Source organism: Onychostoma macrolepis, chromosome 08, assembly GCF_012432095.1.
Source record: "Onychostoma macrolepis isolate SWU-2019 chromosome 08, ASM1243209v1, whole genome shotgun sequence".
NCBI classification, from domain to species: domain Eukaryota; kingdom Metazoa; phylum Chordata; class Actinopteri; order Cypriniformes; family Cyprinidae; genus Onychostoma; species Onychostoma macrolepis.
The window spans coordinates 14,554,851-14,577,536 of NC_081162.1; the positions used below are offsets into that span (position 1 = coordinate 14,554,851).

At 39.1% G+C, this 22,686-nt stretch overlaps 3 protein-coding genes across 4 annotated transcripts in view; 1 reads left to right on the forward strand and 2 right to left on the reverse strand.

Moving 5' to 3' along the window:
- zmynd12 (zinc finger, MYND-type containing 12) overlaps positions 1-323 on the forward strand; it is a 23,554-nt gene extending 23,231 nt beyond the window's left edge. Inside the window, exon 8 of the mRNA XM_058784204.1 lies at positions 201-323. Within this exon, the coding sequence (XP_058640187.1) occupies positions 201-206 (6 nt within the window). The 3' untranslated portion in view covers positions 207-323. The remainder of the gene's footprint in view (positions 1-200) is intronic.
- Positions 1-6,346, reverse strand: part of rimkla (ribosomal modification protein rimK-like family member A) — a 13,164-nt gene extending 6,818 nt beyond the window's left edge. The window contains exons 1-2 of the mRNA XM_058784201.1: positions 5,665-6,346; positions 221-451 (exon numbers count right to left, since the gene is read on the reverse strand). Of these exons, the coding sequence (XP_058640184.1) occupies positions 221-451; positions 5,665-5,827 (394 nt within the window). The 5' untranslated portion in view covers positions 5,828-6,346. The remainder of the gene's footprint in view (positions 1-220; positions 452-5,664) is intronic.
- A 2,038-nt stretch (positions 6,347-8,384) lies between these two features.
- prdm2a (PR domain containing 2, with ZNF domain a) lies at positions 8,385-16,512 on the reverse strand. 2 transcript variants are annotated; one of them, XM_058784141.1, is made up of 3 exons: positions 16,430-16,512; positions 14,814-14,890; positions 8,385-14,659 (listed from the first exon to the last, which is right to left on the reverse strand). In XM_058784141.1, exons 2-3 carry the CDS (start codon positions 14,830-14,832, stop codon positions 10,164-10,166), a joined length of 4,515 nt encoding a protein of 1,504 aa, XP_058640124.1. In that variant the 5' UTR covers positions 14,833-14,890; positions 16,430-16,512; the 3' UTR covers positions 8,385-10,163. The 2 variants fall into 2 exon arrangements, with proteins under 2 accessions (XP_058640124.1, XP_058640123.1); XM_058784140.1 differs by having other exon boundaries at positions 8,385-14,678; positions 16,430-16,480.
- Between the last annotated feature and the right edge of the window lie 6,174 nt (positions 16,513-22,686).

A 22,686-nucleotide genomic window follows, 5' to 3' on the forward strand; every position in this document is an offset into this window, starting at 1 on the left:
TCCTTGTTGAATAAAAATATTTGTTTCTTTTAAAAATAATTACAGCCCCTAACTTCACAACAGTAGTGCATTTTAAAACAATATGTATTTTTTTGTTATCTGTACTGGCAAGAATTTCAATATCAGAGCATCTTTGTGTAAAACAAGAAAACCATTTCTTTCTTTTTTAAAATTACAGATTGGGGATTGGTGTGTTTCAGACATAAAGATGATCTCTCACCATAGGAGTACGTGTCTGGCAGAGGCACTCCATGCCCGGCGAGCTCTTGGAAGGTCCAGAACTTGTTGACACAGTTGAGGATGGCCTGAGGCCGGTTGACCAGACGACAGCCCAACTTCTCCAGGTGACGCAGAACGGTGATGTCACTGTCCGACTGGACCCATGGGGTCGGAACGCGCACCACGGCAACTTGCGGGTATGAGGTAACGATTTCCTGCCCAACCCGCAGACCTGAAAGAGAGAGAAAGAAAGAGAAGATAAATCACATTGCTGCAGCACGGTCAGTGCAGTCTGTGTTTTGGCCGGCACAGTATTGTGTGAAGGGATTACACTCATGTATCTGGGCAACCAATGAGAGCCAGACTTTCATTTGGATGTGTCGCCCCTTTCTTTCTATCACACACACACACACACACAAACACTCAGTATGACAGATGAGCTGGCCCTGGTTTACCAAACAACACACACGACAGCATCTCTGCAATACTAAATAGCTGATCTCCTTCTGAGAGCCGTTACACAACACTGCAGAAGGTCGCTTGCTTGGCCTCACTACTGCAACGTTCACGCTGACCCACTAACCCAGTTTGCAGTGCTTTCTGCTTTTAATTAAGATGCCAGTTAGGTTTTATGCTCACTTAACACCAGCCTTCACTTAGTAAAATCTAACATCAGTTTTAAAACTGGCACTCATTGGATTTAACTCCACAAATCATGCGTGTTGACTCAGATTATGAATACAAGGGCAATCAAACTTTCATAAAAATGGCAAATGTGTCATTTTGTTGTTTGGACGGAACAGAAGACACTAAACACTAAACAAGAAAGGATTTCAGAGATTACATAAAGGCAAGCACATGTTTGAACATTCAGGAGATGACAGGAAATGTAAAACAGAGGATATAAAAGGAGCCATGAGAGAACAAGAGAGAGACAAAACATGAATGCGTCACAGAATTTCTAATCTCTCCAGCTTCTCCGCCATCTTAGGATGGAGCAACACACACAAACCACGACTCAGCATCTTCACTAGCAACTGCTACATCAGCACTCCCTCTTCCTCTCATGGATCAAAGCAGATGAGACATGAATGCATGCAGTTAAAGAGTAAGACGGGACTATACAGGCACAAAGAGACCGATATTATTGATTCCCAAGAAGAAGTTTAAATATACAACATTATATTGACTGAATAGATTGCTTGGAATTGTCTATATCTTTTTGCTCTGTTCTAAAACCTAGAGAGTTCCCTAAAAAGGCAGTATCAATGTCAATGTCATAAAACCTCACAAGTTACTCTGCACGCTAGACAAATAGCACGAAACTCCAAATGCATCATGATCGATTTTAATAGAATTTGACTTTAGCATACTGCTAAACTAAAACCGTAATGCTGTAAAAATAATAATGCAAAGAACACACAAATATTGGGTGCACCAAGTCATTTATAATTCAACCATGAAATATATATTTACATCATAATTGAGTGAAATGTTATACAATTTAAAATGAAATTCTATTTTAATATTATAAAATATAAATTATTCTTGTGACGCAAAGCTGAAGTTTCAGCAGGCATTACTTCAGTGTCACATGATACTTCAGAAATCATTCTAATAGGTTGATTTGTTGCTCAAGAAACATTTCTTACTAATATTGAATACAGTTGTGCTGCTAAATATTTTTGTAAACCATGGTTTTGTAAACAAAGTTAAAAACAGCATTTAAAAAAAAAAAAAACCTTTGAAATGCAAGTTACTTTAGATCAACTTTGCACATTTTTAGTTCTGAACAGTAGCGTATAATTGACATTTCTCTTACCATGTCAGTGGCTCACTAGGTTTTGAAACTGCATGTAATTCGTATTTCAAAACACTGATTAACATGGCAGCACAATAATTTTTTTCATTGGTTTCAATCATGCAAATTTATTGACTTTTTTTTTTAACCTTAACCTGTACATTATATACAGGCCAACTGTAACCAAAAAGGTACACAGATCTGGCGTTCATACCGGTCTGACTAATTTCCGGAGGAAATGAGAGTCATACACTCACTGCGACAACAAGAAATAAGCCCTCAAGCACTTGTAAGTGTACACATTTTTATTTGTTTATCTTACATGAATGTGTTAATACAAGACAATCAAGTTTTTTTCTGCCTGAGGCTCAATAACTAAATGTATCCACAGACTCAGAATTCATAGCACACATGCAGTCTACCTCCTTCACTTCCCCTTCTGTCAATTCTGCGGCAGCTGTCTCACTGTGGGTTAAGAAACACGACTGACTCTCACACACACCAAATCCAGAGCAAGTGAGAATTTCAGGGTAACCTACTGTGTTAAGCACAGTATAGACACAGGTTTAACCTACTTCAGAGATGTGCTTTGAGGGTGAGGTGAGCTGGTATTAGATACAGGTAGATAAACAGACAAAAACACAAGACAAGTAACCCCATTTAACTGACAGCAGAGGTAATCGCACAGGGTCTAGACAATACCACACAATTTCTCAATATAAACCTCTGTTCAAAAATGAGGGGTTGGTACAATTTAATGCTTTTAAACAACACAACATACTCCCCAAGACTGCATTTGTTTGCTATAAAAGAGTACATCATTTGGAATACTACAATTTTAAGAAACTGTTTGCTGATTGAATATATTTTAAAATTCTATTTATTCCGGTGATGGCAAAGCTGAATTATTTAAGTCTTCAAAGCCGTATGATCCTTCAGAAATCATTCTAATATGCTGATTCGGTGCTCAAGAAACATTTCTTATTATTATTATCAGTGTTAAAAGTAGTTGTGCTGCTTAATATTTTTATGGAAACAGTGATACTTTTAAGATTCTAATGAATAGAAAGTTCAAAAGGTATGGCATTTTCCCAAAAGCCAGTGAATTCACAGTACTGTCATCCAACACTGAGGATCCTAACCCAAGTAAACTGCCTTCCGCATTTGTTTATGAATGTGCATTTTGCCTTTTCCTAGTTAAGATAAGAGGAACTACCTCAATCTTAATGCACAACAGATGCCAGTGACACTTAAACACTACACCTCTCCATCTTCCTCTATATCTATAAAATCCTCCCAAGTATTTTATTTATATAATGAAATGTCTTGGGAAGTGGTTGATTAAATCGCTCCAGTCTGAAGTTTCACTTACCACCAACCACAGTCCAATACAGTCACATGTGTGCATTATCTGCATGTTTTTGTATTTTTGTTTGTGCGTGTGTGAGACTTTAAATTGGTGTTAGATTTCGCATCTCTTAGAGGAATGGACACTTGACATCAAAAAGTAACACACACACACTTCGCTCACACCAATGAAGTGAAAAATCACAGCCAGAAATCTTGAACCCCAATTACCCATTGATTGTTTGATTTCCGCATGTGGCGCAACACACAGCAGGTGATGAGATAACTATACACACTCTTGCAGCGCCTGTCAACAGGTTCACTAATAGATTTGCAACATCTTTCAGTCAAATGAAACATGTTCAGGAATTTTGATTCAAGACGCTGGTCTTTAACTGCAGTGTTTTTACTGACACGAGAGATCATGATCAAGTGTTGACCTACTCCGTTCCATGAGTCTCACGTTGATGATGTAACTCAGCAGAATGTCAGGATCTCTGGGGGTTTAAATCCCAAAGCTGACCAACTGTCAACCACCTCTTAATCGGACCAAGACAGGATCCAGGCCAGCAGATTAAACACACACACACACACACAAATATGACATGCCAACAACCTGCACCAGTTGTGCTGCTGTCATGCTCTCCAGACAGCCGTCTACCTTTGCATTAAAGTAGGTCAGTATGGTCTCAGTTCCTCTCTCCTTCATTTATCTTGTCCCTTCGGGTCTTCCTGTTAGACTGGCTGTCCTTCATGTTGCGAAGACACACCACTAAACTTAAAGTAGCTGATTCAAAGCATAGCTAGCTGCATTGGTGCATAGCCACTCCCTTTACCTCAGGTCCATGCAAAATGCACTATGTCCCAGTCCCCATCTGCCGCCCCTAAAAGAAATACTGTCACCTCAAAGCAAAACAGCCCCACCCGCCCACAATGGCAACTCTGGTGTCAATGACTCAGACCATTGTCTTATGAAACACTTTGCAACTCTCTGTCATCTGGTTATTAAAGGGACAGTTAAGATGAAAATGAAAACGAAAACATCACCGTCATTTACTCACCCTCATGTTGTTCCAAACCCCTGTATCTTGCTTCCAAGACGACGTTAAGCAGAATGACCAACACCATTCACTTGCTTTGCATGGAAAGAAAGATGCAATTAAAGTGAATGGTGACTCAGGCTGCCAGCCTCTAACATTCTGCCTAACATCTCTTTTGGTAGGCCATTGAGGAAAATCAGCTTGGAACAACATATGGGTGATTAAATGAAAGATGTTTTTGTGAACTTTCCATTCAATTTAAACAACATGACCACCACAGATATTTTATTCATATTCTAGTGGGTCCTGCATGCTCCAAATTCACACACTTGGTCTTAAAGTGACCTGAAATCATCTTTGGTATAGAAACCATTGTTGTCTCAGATGTTCAAGTGGTTAAGTATATAAGTGGCTATAAAGCTAAACTGGTAAAACAAGATAGATTAATCCATGACTAACAGGATTCGATATAGGTGTATATCTTTAAGCATCCCGGATACCTCAAGTGCATTAGACAATATCTGTATCTTCAGTATGGCCACCAAACCGTGATGTTATTACATCAATAACCGTCTAAACGACGGTACAAACATCCTCCGATTGATTAAACGTTTTTAAAATAGTATTTCAACCGAGGTTTGCACGTGACGAATCGATTATTTCGATTCAAGCCTTTTGTACGTGGAACCTCGCGCGAATGCGTCATATCATCTGTTTCATGTATTGGACCAAAGCTTGCGTATATGTTAATATAAACACCCAAAAAGATAAAATAAAAACATTAAATTATCAAGAGTGTCGCACCTCAATATAACAGGTCTTTGTGAACGTCGCGCCATCTGCGCTCGTGGCTTTATGTGTTGATAATGAACGCGCTCGCGCCGCACACTCGTGACTGTCCGCTCATTCGCGCGCACATGGTGCAACAATAAACGCTGATATGAACACATTCACGTCAGTGTTTAAATATCAAATATTCGGTATAAGATTACACCAATCTCAACGATTTTAAACGGCCTCCCATCCATCGGCTAGGCTGTGGTAGCTGACTGGCTGAAAGTGGGTTAGGCGGTCACCCACACGCACATCTACACAAAACACACTCACACGGTGATGTACATCCGCTCAATGCGAGCGCGCTAACCATCCACATTGACCAGTTATTTAGCCAACTCAACAGTTTAAACACAAAAACAATTTCCGTGCTCGTACAGAAGGAATGCGTATGTACGTTACATGTGTGTGTGCGGTTTTTACCGAGCTGTCCATCCGTGATGGTCAGGACGATCTCATCCATGAGAAGATAACGGAATTCAACATCGTCCTCGGCGCAGCGCTCCTTCAGAGCTCGCAGGATCTGGACCTGCGGGTACTCCTGGCTGATCCGTCGGTCTGTGATAAACCACACCCGGGAGCACATGTTTTGGAGCTCGGAGTGCGGAACTTCGGGTAGCTTGCAACAGGGACACGAAGCTGAAGCCACACAAAGAGCCGCGGCGCTGTTTTTTTTAAAATCCCAGGTAATCCGGTCTAACCAGATCCAAAATCACGCAACAACACACCTAAAATCGATTTTTAACGAACACGCGGTGAGAGGCTGCGGTTTTGCCTCCCAAATAACCGAAAGATGATAACGCGCTCCCCCACTGAGGGGCAACAGTAACTGCCCCCAACACGGGCTAACAAAAGCCTCGCTGCGGAACTCGGGTCCTATCGCTCCCTACGATTCAGACTTCAACGATAAAAACGAAAATAATCGCGACAAAATGGAGAGAGGGCGAATGAGAGGCTGGATGTTGTGATGAGTGATGCCCCTGCTGCTGATCTCCGGCGCTCGCGCCTCGCGCTGCTCTCAGCCCTACGCCTCGGCTTTTCCAGCACGCGCTTTGCGTTTACAACTCTTTCCCTCGCGTTCATGCACGGCCCGCACCAGCCAATGAGCGAGAAGGGCTCGCGCTCACATCGACCAATCGCAGGACAGAGTCTTCTCCGCCAACCAATAAGAAGCAATTACAACAGGAGGCTCGAGATGACCGCAGGAGCCAATAGGAGATGCTAGGGAGAGCTAGGCAGAGGGGAGGGGTGACGTGTGCGCGGGTGCGCGCGCTCGCTAGCTCTCTGCTAAGGTTTTTTTTGTGTTAGTGTGAGCGCGTGGCAGGAATTTTAGCGAGCGAGAGGGGAGGGAGTCTCCAAGAGCGCGCGCTGCCCCCGAACCGGTTCAGACCGGGCGCGGGGAGGTTTGGTTTGGTTTAGTTTGGATACCAACGCCTCTCGCTCATGCTACGTGTTGAAACGGTCAAAAAAAAGAAAACGCTTGAGAGAAGAATCCCCCACCCGGAGGAGGAGGGGAGAGCGAGCGCGTCTGCAAGCGCATCCTCACTCTTTTGTGTAGCTCAACCAGCGTTTTCTTTAGTGTCGTGGCAACCACATAACAACAAAACACTTAAGATTATTTTCATGGAAAGGCAGATGTCGGATATGGATAGCTTGTCAGTCGTCAGTCTGGAAATTTGAGTCAATTTACCACTATGCCCCAGAGCAACGTTCATAGCTTTGTTTACTTAATTTCTTTTGTGGTTTTAATGCCGAATACATCGGCTCTTTAGGTGATGCGTCAGGGATGCGGAACCTTTACTATTCTCATGCGAAATCATACCACGACAAATGACCCACTTCGGCTTTGTTTACACCCAGAGAGGCAGAGAGGGAGGGGGCGAGGGAGGGAAGAGAGAACAGGCTTTAGATACAGACATTATTGAACCTGCAAGTAAATAAAGGGTTTTCCAAAAAAAAAAAAAACCTTCTCTCAAATGAATCTGTGATCTGTAACGTTCACAGAAATAACACGATGCAGTAAATCCTCATTTCAGCCTAAAGGACTGTTGGTCCCGCCCTTATCTCGACCTAACACGTCCATCAACCCCCAGCGCCAAATTTCTTAACCAATCAGCTTTCAAGAAATGTTTTCAGGGCGGAACATTAATGGCGTGATATCAAAGGTGATACTCGTTATTTATTTTCTGTCGAAACTGACGACATACATTGCGCAGACTGAATAATGTTTATTAAACTACGACCCTCTCATTTAACCAAAGTGCTTTAATATGATGGACAAATTAAACCTTTCCTTCAGCAAATGCATCGCAAATACATTACTTCTACACAATGGGAACTAGAAGACACCAGTGATGTGGGCGACGGAGATGTAAATTTGGTTGTGATGTGCTCGTGAGGCGAGTCGATGCTGCCACCCAGTGGTTATTATTAGTATAGCATCAACACATTCTTTTCACCACTGGCAAGAAGCTTTGATTAGCATAATAACATTCTTACGTAAAATATATAGCATAATAAATATAAATGTTGGATTTTTTCTTCATTCTTCTAAGTAAACAATAAACACTCCCATTTACACAATACATTTAAATAAAAACTCTACCCCTCATTTTTCATCTCACACCTGTTTATTAATTTAATTATTAAATGCATATGATAATAAACCTTTATTTAGGGTGGTTAGAGTAGCCTAGCACTTAAAATCTGAGTTTATGAATTTCAGTCCCAGATATTTTGAGTAATGGTGGACTAAACCAGTAATTGAGAGGATACTTAAGTCACAGTTCTGGTTTTGCATATCAGTCTTCATATATGGCCCATTATGAGTAAGAAAGACAAAATTGTTTTTAGTCATATTCAGACACATAACATGTATTGTCCTAACATTCTGTTTGTGTTGATGAGGCTTGTGAGAGCTGTTGAAATGCATCTGAATTGTCAGTGACATCCTTCACTTTCATGATGCATAATTGTTTGGGTAGGATAAAAATTTTTTTTTTTTTAAATACTGATGTGTTTTATATGCTTATCATATAGTGTTTGTTGTTCAGGTTGTTTGGTTTGCTTTAATTTTTTCTTCTTTCTTTTTTTGTGACCATGCAATTAGGCAATGAAAATGAAACACATTCATCAAATGAGCTTTAAAACAGAGCAATTTATTCAATCATTCAAGAACAAGGTTTCTAAAGTATACATATTCAACTCAACCCTTGAGATGCTGAACGTTATTTTACCATTTCCCAGACTGCACAAACATTTCACATTAAAGAAACTTCTGAAACCCTTCAAGCCTGCAAACCTATTTTGGGTCAAGAATATGAATGCCACAAAGCAATGGAGATGTGAGATGGTTAATGACTAAATAGAGTCCATATTTCTCTCCAGAAGACGCGTTCTGATATTAGTACTGTAAACACCTCAAATGGGCATGCTTTGGTAAAATTTTCAGTCACAACAATCAATCATAGTGTAAACAATTCAGTGTTCATATTAGCTTTAATGAATTTTGACCCCTTGTTCTAAAACATTACAATTGGCCTAATTAAAAAAACAAGTCTTCTAATTAAAATAATACTTATTCTGTAACATTGCACCTATTCTTCATAAAGATTTATAAATCATTGACCCTTCCAGGCCTTTTGTTTAGTATATTACCATGTTTACCATCAGAATGTTCACTCAGCAGGACACAAATTTGTGCAAATTTAACAATCATCTTTAGGGCTACATTTCAAAACCTGATGGCAAATGCTTTCTTTTTTTTAAAGATTTATTTTTGTCATTTTTTTACTTTATTAGTATAGGATAGTGTAGAAGTGACAAGAAGCAAAGTGGGAGAGAGAGAGTGGGGGCAGGATCAGGAAAGGTCCTTGAGCCGGGACGTCCGGAGCACAACAGCTATATGTCGCCGTGCTGCCCTCAAGGCTATTGGTGCCAACGGCAAATGCTTTCTTATTTCGCAAATAAATATCTTCACTAATGCTTCCCCAACATGTGCATCAAAAAAAAAAAAAATGAGACCTATTAAATATGATGACTCAATTGACCACTAAGCAAATATTTGCAGTAGGAGGATAGCACAAAAAAGTAAAGGTGAAAGACATACAGAGACTTTTAACATATATTCATAAATATGATTTGTGAGCAGAATATAATTTTATCCTGCTCCTTGAGGTGCAGATGTTGTCAAGTATGCAGTATGATCTGACCCTTCTTTTTCCTCTCCTGCTGCATTTGTTACAGTACAGAGTCTGATATATAAACACTCACACTATCACTCAAACATGAAATCTCTGGCATGCATGAAGAGCCCAGACTGCATCTATTCAATAAATAAAACACAACCAACACAATCTACAAAAATAGAAGCGAGTAACCATTACAATAACACCTGTGCTCCAGTGAACCCCACTGAACACATCTTCTTTTAAACACAGAATACTAAGTACATTAATAAATAATTAGTAGTAATGGATTCACTGTATTGCAATGCATTTAAAACCAGGTAAATACGAACTACAGCATAAAGTGCATGAGTTCAGGGTTTAACACACCTAAACCAGCTTATCAAGGTCATTTGAAAACCACACACAGGTGTGTTAGAGCAGAGTATAGGAGCTAAATACAGATATCCAGGAATATCGCCACCTGTATTAGCACATTAAAATTTTTCCAGATAGTAAATGTATTTACAAATGGGAAGTTGATATGTTGATGTATTACTATGTGAATAGACAAAATTGGGATTTCATAATGCTTAGAATGTATAAATTATAGTCTGCTGTGTTGAGACTGTAAATTAAAAAGTCATTATTTTACATTTAGATAGTGTCCAATATTTGGATGGATCATATTTACAGATAGCCTTTTAAGAAAACAGATCATTGACATCAATAATCTTTTTATTATTATTATTATTATTATTTCTTGACTTGGAGAACAGCAGGGTGCATGATGATGTTGTGACTGTCTGGCTGTTTAAGGACTGCTGTTGTGGTGCTGGCCTGCTGCACACTGCGAGTAATAGGTCCTCCTACTCTCTCTCTCAACCTCAAAGACAAACGGTCCTCTCTTCTGGGCTGTATCTTTATGTCACCCACTCTCTGCTCCATTTTTCTACTTAAAACATGTACCCGAACACCTGGCTCCTGAGAGTTAACCTGAGTGACAGAAGAGAGGACTATCTGCTTTGAAGCCAGCTGTGGCATAAAGCCGCTCTTTAGCTCCATTGGCTTGTCTTTTTTACTAGATTGAACCACAGATGTTGACAGAATGGTAGATCTCTTAAGCCTAAAATCCTGAGTGGTATCAACTGCTGCATTCTGCTTAATGATCTGATTCTTTGTTATTGTTTTTGGCCCATGGTCTGACCCTTGTGGCTTTGCGCTCATATTTGCAATTTGCCTGCGAAGGCTCCCGTTGTTCTCCTGGGCTGAAACAATGCTGAGTGTTCTTTTTTTGGAGTTTCTACTGGCCGGTCTCATGGGGCAGCTAAAAGCTATGTGTTTCTTTAAACTAGCATTGTATGTAAACTCTCTCCTACAGTGAGGACATGCAAAAACACCCAGGTCATCCTGAGCAAAGGCCTTTCTTCCCCCAACAGGTCTGCCCCTTTGCACCAGCTGAGATTTCTTCTTATTCAGGATACTCATTTTTATCCTAACTGGCGATTCATGAAAGTTCAGTTTTTTTTGTTGGCCGACCTTTTGCGAGAAATTCTGCTTACTATTAACAATCCTTGCAGGTGATAACACCCCATTTTGCGCTTTTGCAAACTGCTTAAGTGGTATAGGGTTCTTTTTAGGAGTGTATCGCTTCTTGTCGCTAGCATTCGCACAAGCTAAGATGTGCTTGTGCAGTTCAGGCATGTTGTCAAAGCTCTTACCACATTTGGTGCAACGAATGGCTGTGCTGAAGGTCTGAGGGATGTTGTGGGTGGTAAAGTTGGTGGCCGATGCTGCCGTCGTTCCAGTTGGTGTCCGATTGTGGTATGGAAAAGGAGGCGGTTTGAAACTTGGGTAATGTTGGTTAATGCCTAATCGTACATCTGGGCCTTTTGATTTGACCCCTCCAGATGCCATGATTTTTATTGTTGTGAACAGTTTCTCAGAAGTGTTTTCCAAGGAATCCTTGTCTGCTTTTGAGGTTGTGTTGTCAGATTCTTGCTTAATTTCTGTGACTGGAAGGCCTGGGTCAGCCATGTCGGTTTTGGGATTGTTATGGTTTTCAGGTCTTAACTTGCCATGTACTGCTTCGGTGTGTGAGCACTCTTGACCAGGATGGAGATCTCGCTGATGCTGTTCCAAGTTGCAGAGAAAAGCAAATTCCTTAGAACATGTTTTACAAACATAAATTTTACCAATGCCATGATAACTGGAACGGTGCTCCAGCAAACCTGTGTCACTCTCGAATAACTGCACACAAAATTCACATTTATAGGGCCACTCTTTTGAGTGCTCACCTACATGTTGACTAAGACTCTTCATGGACTGGAAGGGCTGTTCACAAACATTGCACATGAAGTTCTTGCAAAAAGGATGCAAGGGAGGTAACTCTTCTTCAACTTTGATTTCCGGCTTAGAACAATCAGAGGACTGGACATTTTCCTGTCCATTCTCATTTCTCTCTGCTTCAGCAACACTGGTGGAAGCAGTGAGGGTCAATGTACCATCTGGAGAGCTTGTTGACTGCTCTGTTGGTGCCGACTGTGTGGAGGTTTCAGGCAATAGGGTGGTGTCAGGATTGAGAGGTTGTGGCTCAGGTGAGACATGAGGTTCTTGCTGTAATGCATCGACAGGAATTTTATCTGAGAGACATTGAAGAGAATTATGTTGGAGAGCTGGAAGAATATTTTCTGTAGACTGCACTGCAACTGTATACTCAATAACAACAGTGTTTGGAGGAAAAGCCAAGGACGTGACGTTGGACTGGTTAACAGGCAGAGATGGCGAAAATATCTGTGCATCAGAAGCTAAGACAGAGTCTACAACCAATGTTCTTTGAGCTAGTTCGCATACAGCAGGATCAGCAACCCAGTGAGGGCTTTGTAAACTCAGTGAAGGGACTGCAGGTATAAGGGTTTCCAGACCTCCAGGAGCAGAGGACCCCCAGTCAGGGATTGTCACTTTCATATCACCCTGTGAAAGATGTACAGGATTATCAGCGCAGTCTTCTACAGACCCTGTGGGTGCTACATTGTCAGATACCACAAAGGCTGAATGAAGAGTTTGAATGTCCTGACTGGGTTCCACTGTGGGAGTCGATAGAAAGGATACAAAAGTTGGAGATGAAGAAGGTGGACATTGAGGTGGAGGGACTGGGGTAGCTGGATGGATACTGACTGGAGCAAGCAGTGGAGGGGTTGGATTGATTGAAGCAGGAGGAAGAGCCAACTCAAACAAAAACTTTTCAGGTTTTGGTGGACCTGCATCGGACACTGCCACAACTGCAAGGTTTGTTATCTCAGGGACACTGAAGACACCTGCAGCAGCTGGAGCTTCAACAGAAGGAACATCTACCCCACCATACTCATTCATAAGCACCTTCTGAAGCATACTAGAGTTCGGTTTACTCTTCCTTAAAGCAGGCTGAGCGAGATAGACTCCAGCTGAGTCACAGTCTAAACTCTTTCCACTAATACTTAAGTCCAGAATGGACTCTGCTAAGGCATCGCTGCTCTCTCGCTTAACCACAGAATTTGAGAGGTCCAGTGGCTGTTGATTACAGGAGTTTCCACCTGTTCTTGATACAGAGCAGTCCAACGGCAAGATCTGTTGCTGCACTGGAGCTCCATCAGAGCTGTTTATGGGTGAATTCAAAGGCTCAGGTTCTTCATTGCCCACCACGTGGCTCTCCAACTTTGACTTCTTTGCTTTTGTAGAATCCTGATCTTGCTTTTCTATATTCACATCAGGGGTTTGCTGTGGTGAGCTGGGAGGGGAGGTTGTCCTTCTCTTAAATCTAGTTGTTGTTGCAGGTAAAACAGTCAGGGATAAGGGAGGACCCAGTTTTTGGCCATCAGCAATCAGTGCAAATGCCGGTTTACTGCCATCTTGATTCTGAAGGATCTTCTTGAGTTTTGGAGACAGATAGACAGTTTTTTCCTTGTTAAAGGCAACTGTCTCAATGCACTGAGGTAAATGAGCAGTGACCAGTGGAGCTCCGGACGTAGAGGACAGTGTCAAGGATGACAAGGAAGATGAGGAGGTACTCAAGATGGATTCAGACTCTAATTCTGTTTTTATTTGTGGGAGTAAAGGTGGGGTAGATGTCCTGCGTCTGGTTGAGGACTGCCCAGACAAGTCAGAGGTAAAACTACTGGTATTGGTTTCTAATTTAAGAGCTTGTGAAATTTGAGCTGGACTGATTATAACAGCGTTTAATCCAATCACAGCAGAGCCACCAGAGTTCATCTCAATCACCTCACAGTTACTTACAGCACTTGTCGAGACAATTTTCCCATCTATGTAAAAGCTGAGATTCTCTGAAATATTACTGGAGATGTCAACCATGTACTCCCTTTCCTGTTCAATGCCCTCGACACACTGTGCGTTAGCAGTATGGTTGTCCTGTGCCGTCTCAACAAGCTGCTGTCCTTCAGGTTCTTGAATGATTTTGACCTTCTTATAAACTCTTCTAGGAAGAAGATGGCGCTCATGGATCCTGTGCTGATGTCTCCTTAAACTAGTATGAGTCCTAAATGCTTTTTTGCAGTACTTGCAGACATGTGAGGCTTTGACATCACTGTTTTTATCATGCTTTTGTTCACCATCAGCTGCATTAATACTCTTGTTTGGCTCTGGGTTCTGTGAGAGGTTCACAGAGATCTGCAGAGGTTCTGCACTGCCATGCACATTCTGACCGGCAGTGCAAGGGGCATCTGTGAGATCATCCATCTTCCTGTTTCTATTTTCATGTCTTTTCTCATGCCTTCGACGACTAAACAATGTACTGAAACTCCTTCTGCAGCGACTGCATTTAAAGCGCTGTGTGTGGCAGGTTGAAAGGGCATGTGTTTGTATGTGACGCTGCAGGCCTTGACTACTCGCAAACCTTCTCTCACAGCGAGGACAGGGTAATTCACGCTGGGGTTTACTACCAGGGTCAAGGTCACCCTTAGTGTCATTTAAAGGCAACGCAGTCCCATAATCCTGTTTTAACATTCCAACATGCTCAGTCTCACTTGTCTGACAGGTTTGATTTTGATTAGCTAGATTTTGGGACACAGGCTGGCTTGCATTCTGTTTGTCTTTGCAGTCCATCTTCACATCTGTTCCTTCTTCTATCCCTTTTTCTATCTCTTCCCCTTCTAGCTCCAAGATGCTATGAGGTGCAGTTTCATCAGAGTGGGCATCTTGAACCTCGAGCTGCTGGAGAAAAACCTCTGATGGCATACTAGGCCTCTCCTCTTCCATAACTGAAACATATGAACATGCCTGTGACACAATGAAGAATTTTTATTTGCTGAAATAATAAATAAGTGTAGTAATATATCTACTATGTGTGCAATATTGCCCAACATATGTGAAGTACATTTCTAAATGTACAAAATGAAGAAAAAATTAACTTACTGTCATTTGATCTCCACATTTCTTAACTGCTCTCTCTAATGTTTCTTCTGGGGTATGTAAAAGAGGCCCCCTGTTTGCTGAGGGGAAATAAATACAGTAATATTTCTTGATAATTTCTATGAAGTAAAGACAACAATAACTTAAAAATAGCAAAGCATAAAAATAGCAAAGCATAAGTGATATCTCTATTAAAATTACACAGTTTATTTATCAGAAGTTATGTTTGTGTGCAAGATAATTAACCAGTTGGGTGACAGAGTGCAGTTGCTGATTCATGGCATGCTGCAATGTCACCCTCATCTGACATTTTAACTAACCCAGGACAAACCCATACACATAAATGCAATCAAATTATTTATTTTCATGTCTGAAAATAAACAAAGGATAATTAATTAATATAAGGTTACATTAATAAGGTTAAAATAAATAAGGTTTTATATATATATATATATATATATATATATATATATATATATAATAAAAACATACGTCTCCCAAGAACACTTACTCTGCCCTTCAACATATCAATAATGCAAACATATTCATACAAAAGAAACATTTAAATTTGTACACATTTGGTACATTTACATTTGGAAAACTGATGATTGTTGTAAAATGGTTGAGTTTAACACTACCAGTTTAACCAAATTAAAATTAGCTAGGATGAAATTACTAAATGCCCACTGTCATCATGAGGTTACAATAGACGTCTTGATTTATGATTTGATTTGTGATCATGTTAATGGATCTAAAATGACAGATAAAACATCCATGTTTTCAATTGCTGTTACAACCACACTGGAATAAACATTTGAAGATTAAACACAAAAGAAAGTGAGCTTCTGGGGTTCATTTGTAGTCCACCTGTAACACTGTGAAGGTGTGGGTGGGGTCAGATAAACTTACCTAAGCTAATAATAATAATAATAATAAATAATCTCATTTTGCAGACGCCTCTTAGGGTCAACGGGGCGTCCTAATGCTGTAAACTGACAACTTGTCAACACAATAGCAACAGAACCAGGCACGAGTCATTGTCTGCGATGCTCAAGAAATAACGTAATGCACCCATAACTGCCGCATTCCCGCTGTACATATGCGGGGGAATCGATTTACCATGCAGCGGCTGTTTATAATGTCAGGCCTTTTTAGATTTATGCATGTGCGCAAATAATTACGCACTTACACAACATAAGTACATGTTATCATCGAATAGATTAAACTGTTTAAAGCGTGTATAATCGTGCAAATATGTCTATTGTACAGTCAGGGCGCACATGTTGCGGGTGTCTGACAGCCCTTTAAATAAGACAAACCCCGTTTGGCACTGTCGCTAAGCGCAGACGAGAAGGTCACAGGCAGAGACACACGCTTCACGCTAAAGTGCTTCGACATCCATTTAGTTAGTGGCGCCTGTATATCACTGGGTTTTTACGGCGTAATTACATGCAAAAATAATAAAAATGCACACATGGTTAGTCTCAGTGCTAACTCTCAGACAAAATAAACAAGACTGACATCGCGAAGCTTCGGCGAGCCATTTTACACCACATGATTTTGATTAGGTATGCCCTTTGGTCTCTGCATTAAATTGGATATACCTGTGTATTGCTTACCAGCTTTGTTTTGACGCTTCGCTGCTTGAGTCTGGTGGGCACGCGCAGGACGCTCGCTACTGCAGACTGCACTGATGACACGGCGCATGTGCGAGATCTCATGCACCTGTATAGTTACATGAAATATTACACGTGAAGCACAGGGACAACAGATTACCGTTTTGCTTCAACTGCATGCACTCAAGTGTTTTCAGGGAGGATGTTTTATTGAGATCTAGAAACTATATTTAGTTTGGAATACTGTTGTATGATAAGGTAACCTATTCTGTTAACATTTTCGGTTAGGCTATAAATGTAAGGCAGCGACTATTTGCACTAAGTGTAAATAGCGATATCCTATTTACACTACGTGCAAATAGCAATCGATGCTATTTACACTGTGTAAATAGCAATTAGATGCTATTTACACAGTGGTGCAAATAGCATATTTTCTTAGCTATAGATACTATTTACCCTAAGTGCAAATAGAGATGGATGCTATTTACACCGTTAAAATAGCAGTATTTTTTTAACATATGCTATTTACATTAAGTGCAAATAGTTATAGATTCTATTTACACTATGTTAAAATAGCAAGATTTTTGAAATTATTTATGCTATTTATATACTACTTATTGCAAATAGTGACAATTATGTGCACCTCAGTATTGTAGTACATTATAAAACAGTACGCAACAATAAGTATTGAGTGTAATTCAAATTAGGCTAATAAATGGATGCCACCTTATTGGGACAATAACGCCCTCCCTACACCTATTTTTATTGAAAATAAATGCCTTTCCGATGCGATATGAGATTTGAAAAGGGTGAAAAAATGTTCGGCAAAAGGTGGATTAGAACTCGGGTCAAACGCGTCAAAATGTATACGACTTACTAGCTACGCCACTGAAACTGATGTAGAACAAATGTCTTTTTTCAGTGTTGACTATCCCAATCACACGTTGGTGTAAATAGCCTTTTGTCGCCTTGGAATTATAAGGTTCTATCTTGTAAAACATTCATTGAAGCAACAATTTTCAAGAAATACAAATAGTTTTAAAACATAAAACTAGTGTTGTAACAATGTGTCAACATGTATGAGAAAGGTAAATGTAATGCTTTCTTTATCACATTTATTCCATATTTTATGACAAATAATTTTTTCTTAGTTAAATTAGGCACAAAGGACAATACTAAATTTTTTGTTCAGTGTTAATGTTAATTTTAGCTAGGATTATAGTGGGTAATTAAACACATTATTGAGGGAACAGTTAAGGCAGCTAATGTTACTCTAATCCATCTGACCAGGACTTTATTCCACAGAAAGCGAGACAGAGAAAATGGCATTCTCTTTAAATCAGTATGGCTATATAACATGCTGACGTTTATTGTTGTAATTAAGACCCCATCATTTAAATTGTTAACTATTTGATATTTAAGGCTCAATGTTGTAAAATTTAAGACATTTTAAGACTTTAAACTGCATGAATATTTCACCAATCATTACATATTCGGGTCTTTAGCGACCCAGGCTTATATCCAGCACGGATGGATCTCTAATTGCTGCAATAGCAAACTTTCCTGATATTTTAAGAACATAAAATAAAATAAAATAAAGAATAAAATAAGCATACTTTCTTACCTTTTGAAACTTAGAATGGTTTGATTTGAGCAGATGATTTTACCATCACTGCCATCATCAGAGCGCATTTCTCCAGTATACATTCAGCATCTAGCTCATATTCACGATCTCAATATATTCTCAAAACTATCGTTTTCAACCTCTTCAAAAACAACAATTTGATCGCTATTCACCACATCCACCATCAAACGACAGTGACACTTATATTTCATTATGTGCAGTAATTGCTCTGCAGTAAAGCCATTCAAACAGTGCCACTTTGTGGAATAAAGGTGAATTGCACTTATTGATTATGCAGACAGAAGTTATTGTTGTTTAATGTTTAATCTTTCCTGCTGTTACGGAGCAGTCTGGCCACATGACAAAGAACGTTGATCCTGATTGGTCCGCTTGCGTGCATTCGAAGTGCTGATTGGGGATTCACAGAATAGAACCTTATAGAACCAAGTTAGAGTTCGACTTTGTATAACCTTTTTGTTTTCTAAATAAAAAGTCCGAAAATGTACAAAACTTAAAAAAAAAAGAAAAAAAAAAAGATCACATATTGTAAATAAGTTGTCACAGGATAAGAATATGCGAATGTCAGATAGAACCTTATAATTCCAAGGCGACGCTTTGCCAACAAGGCGGGCTATTTGCACCTAGTGTAAATAAACACTCCGTAAAGGACAAATGCATGAAAACGATACTTTTATATTAGTATTTTCCCTCAAAGAGAAACAACAAACTCATCAATATTATCCATTGAATCTAATAGATTGTCATTAATAAATATTTTTAATATTTATAACATTTTATATAGCCCATTTGCTTGTTTGTATATAAATTTATATTGTTTCATTATTCTTGTATATAAACAGTAAAAAGGGCATCTACACAATAGGAAATCTTATATGCAAATTGCGCAAATGCATTCCAAATTATACAACACCCACGATTTGCTGGTGTTTTCATCTTCTACTGTGTCATGGCAGCCTCACTGTAGAGAGTAGACAATAGATTACTGCAGAAACAAGCTCGCTTCCTGCTAACAAAAATATGTTCTAAGAACGTTTTGCTAACGTTCTCATTCAAAACCTATTTATTTATGTATTTATTTATTATTACAGGACGTTTTTTTCTGCTTATGCAAATGTTAAAGGACATTAAATTTGATAATTTTGCAAACATTGTGGGAGTGTTACTCTTGAATGTTCTCAGAAACAAGAACAAAAATGTTTCCGAAAAAATCGTTCCATGAACGATGCATAGGCCTAAATGTAGGCTATAAACAATAACGCATACAATTAATAATAATACAATATAAATGATGTTTTTGTAGGCTACTGCTGTTTTGAGAACGTTATTAAAGACCAGATAACTTTGAACGAACATTCTATCAATATTACTGGAAGAACGTTTCTTCACAACCAGGACGTTAGTCAAAGTTCTGAAAATGTTCCTACGTCTAAAATCTCGATCCCTAATTTAAATGTAAAGTTTTAATATTTTATTATGTGTTTTATTGCCAGTATGTGTGTTCATGTTTATGTAGACATTCTGAGGAAAAAAAAGCTAAAAAATGTAATTCAATGCCTTAATGGTATGCCAGCCAGTGCCTAAATATCATCAATAATTCGATGCGGTCTGTCCAGTTCAAAAAAACACTTTCTTGTAGTTATAAAGAGTGACCACTAGAGGCCGCTGTGTCCCAATTTGTCATGATGAGACATTCTGTGCTGAAAAAGTGATGCATTAATCGAGAGCTCGCATTTGTTTGAGAGGCTATTATGAGAGATATAAGAGAAGCCAATGGATTATTCCTCAAACTGACATCTGATGTGTGTGTCGGTGTATGTTTGCGCATGTGATTGTTTCTGTGTCAACAACTAGGACCCTGGGTCACATTTTTGTCTAAAGAGGAGAGGGAAACATCAGTGTGCAGTGTGTATTGTGAAATCACAGGTCTTATACAAGCACATAGGCCATCTGTGGAATGTATAGGCCTGCTTTTGGTATCTGTGGTCAGCGAGCTTCTGTTCTATTCAACAATCACCCATTATAGAACTGTCACATTACTCTGCATTAATCTTCACCTACTCATCCTTCATCTGTGGGTTGTCCCACTCTTATTCCATCATCTGCCTTCCACCCTCACGCTCTCACCATCGTACTGTACATTCTTTTATGTTAGAATGTGGGTGTGTGTGTGTGTTAGAACAGCATGTGCCATGCATATTCTCTCGTATGTTAATGAGTGAGATCATGTGTGACCTCAATGCCCCGGATCAGTAGATTATATGGCTATGGATACCGTTGAGCTATAAATCTGCCCTCTATCACTTTCATTTTATTTAATTGCTCTTGAGATAATGCCAATTCCTTAGGAAAGTGCAGAAGATTTTAGTTTTTCATATAGAGTTTCTTGGCTTGAGTTATGTAAAGTTAAACCGAATGATTAATCTATTATAGATACTGCTCATTTTAATACAATCCACAAATTGCTTCAGAGTCTCTCTGTGTATGTCTCTCGCACACGCATGCAACCCAATGAAAATACATTTCTTTAAACATCAATCAAATAAAAGGTAAATGCTCAAAACAATTTCATAAAATTGTGGGAATCTGAGAACTGAGTGTTCACCATTTTCTCACTGGTCTATGAGCACTAGCAATTACTCATAATCCCACAATTTTCTCATGAAACCTCATAATTACACATCAGTCCTTATAAATAATCTGTATACTCACTTTTGAGGTTACTTCATTACTCACCATATTCATTCATTTATTTGATACTCAAAACTGTGTGGAATAAAGTGAGATATTTCTTGAATCTGTGAAATGGTTTTTCAGACTCCATCTGCATGTCCATTGATTTCCAACATAGAAGTGAAGCTGTGAGAAATGTTGTGTGCGGAAATACACAGCGCTGATTAATTTACAAGATAATGACTGCATCCTAGATCTGAACAGAGATTGTAAGATCAAGGGAATTGCAAAAATAACAACTGCTTCCAACTGTTCTTTTTTTTCTTTACAAAACTAGTTGTCCTGGAATTTTTGTAAATTATCTCCAGAAAAACAAGAGGATGACTTTCCATGACTTATAACATGGTATTTTATACAGTATATATAAATACAGTTTACATAAATTAAGTGTTCTCCATTAGATGAATTAACTTTTTATTGGTTTATTTATTTTTATTTTTTTGCAAAGACTCACAGGATACACATTGTGGTGTGCTACATGGGGTTTTGTGCATAGATGGCTAAAGGGTCTGTCTCAAACAAGAGCAAAAATGTCATTGCCCATTATTTCTTTTAACCATTTCATTCATGTGCTGAAAATACAAACATGAATGCAGAACAATTTACAGGACACTTATCTATCTATGCAGTAGATAACCTGTTTGCCAACTACTGACCATTGCCACACACACATACACATACACAGACGCACTAAACAATGGCCACTTCTGAGCTGCCATTAGTGTCACACATACACAATGCATGCTCCGTCCACATGGCACAAAGAACTGCTTAACAAAAGAGAGGGAGAGAGACTTACATATCACAGAACACCAGATGTGAACTAAACAGCCTCCATCCTGACACCCACCCAACACGCACACAAACATGCTAACACATCCACACACACCCAGCATTCAGCTGTCCAATAAATTCAAATGTCAGCCTGGCTCCTGACATCAGCTTCTCATGTACTGTACTTTTAGATGGCATTTAACACACACACACACACACAAATGTAGAACCCTTTATTCTAAATGATTACATTTACACACATATGTTCAATTTACACATATACACAGATGGGTTATCCCATGTTAAACCAACCAAATTTCGGAAAATTCCCTGGCTCAAATTTTTTATTTTGTTCATATTTCTTTTAGAAAGACAAACATAAATCGTGATGAAGGCCAAAATACTAAATGTCACAGATTTATATTTACTATATAGACTATTTTATATATTTCCTATTTTGTGTGTGTGGGGGGTGACTTAAGAAAGATGGCAGCATCCTTATGTTATTTTTACATGGAGATTGGCAGCTCTATTAGTTAAATCGTTTGACTTTAGCAATCTTTCTTTCATTATGCCAACAGTTCAAAAATGGCATAAAGCATTTCTCATGTTTTTTGACACAAGTTTGCATGCCTGTAACTCAAGAAGTATCTATCTATCTATCTATCTATCTATCTATACTGAACATGCATACAAGCCAAGCCAGAAAGTTAACTTTATTTCTTAAGTGCTTTATACAATATAGATTGTTTCACAGCAGCTTCACAATAGTATCAAATTCATATTCTGCTATAAAGCAGCTTTAACAAGTACTATTTAGTATATAACATATTCAGTATGTGCGTGAGTGAGTGTGTGCGTGAGTGAGTGTGTGTGTGTGTGAATACTGAATATACATATAAGCCAAGTCAGAAAATCAGCTTTATTTATAAAGTGCTTTGTACAATAGATACAATGTAAACAGAAATGCAAGGGTGTAAAATAATTTATTTCTAAAAAAAACTATTTTGATTACTAAGTGAACTAATTGTGTAAAAGTGTTCACACATGATCACTGTAAGCAGCTCATCAGTAAATGAGTGAGGCATTAAAATGGCAGCATTTCCCAAAT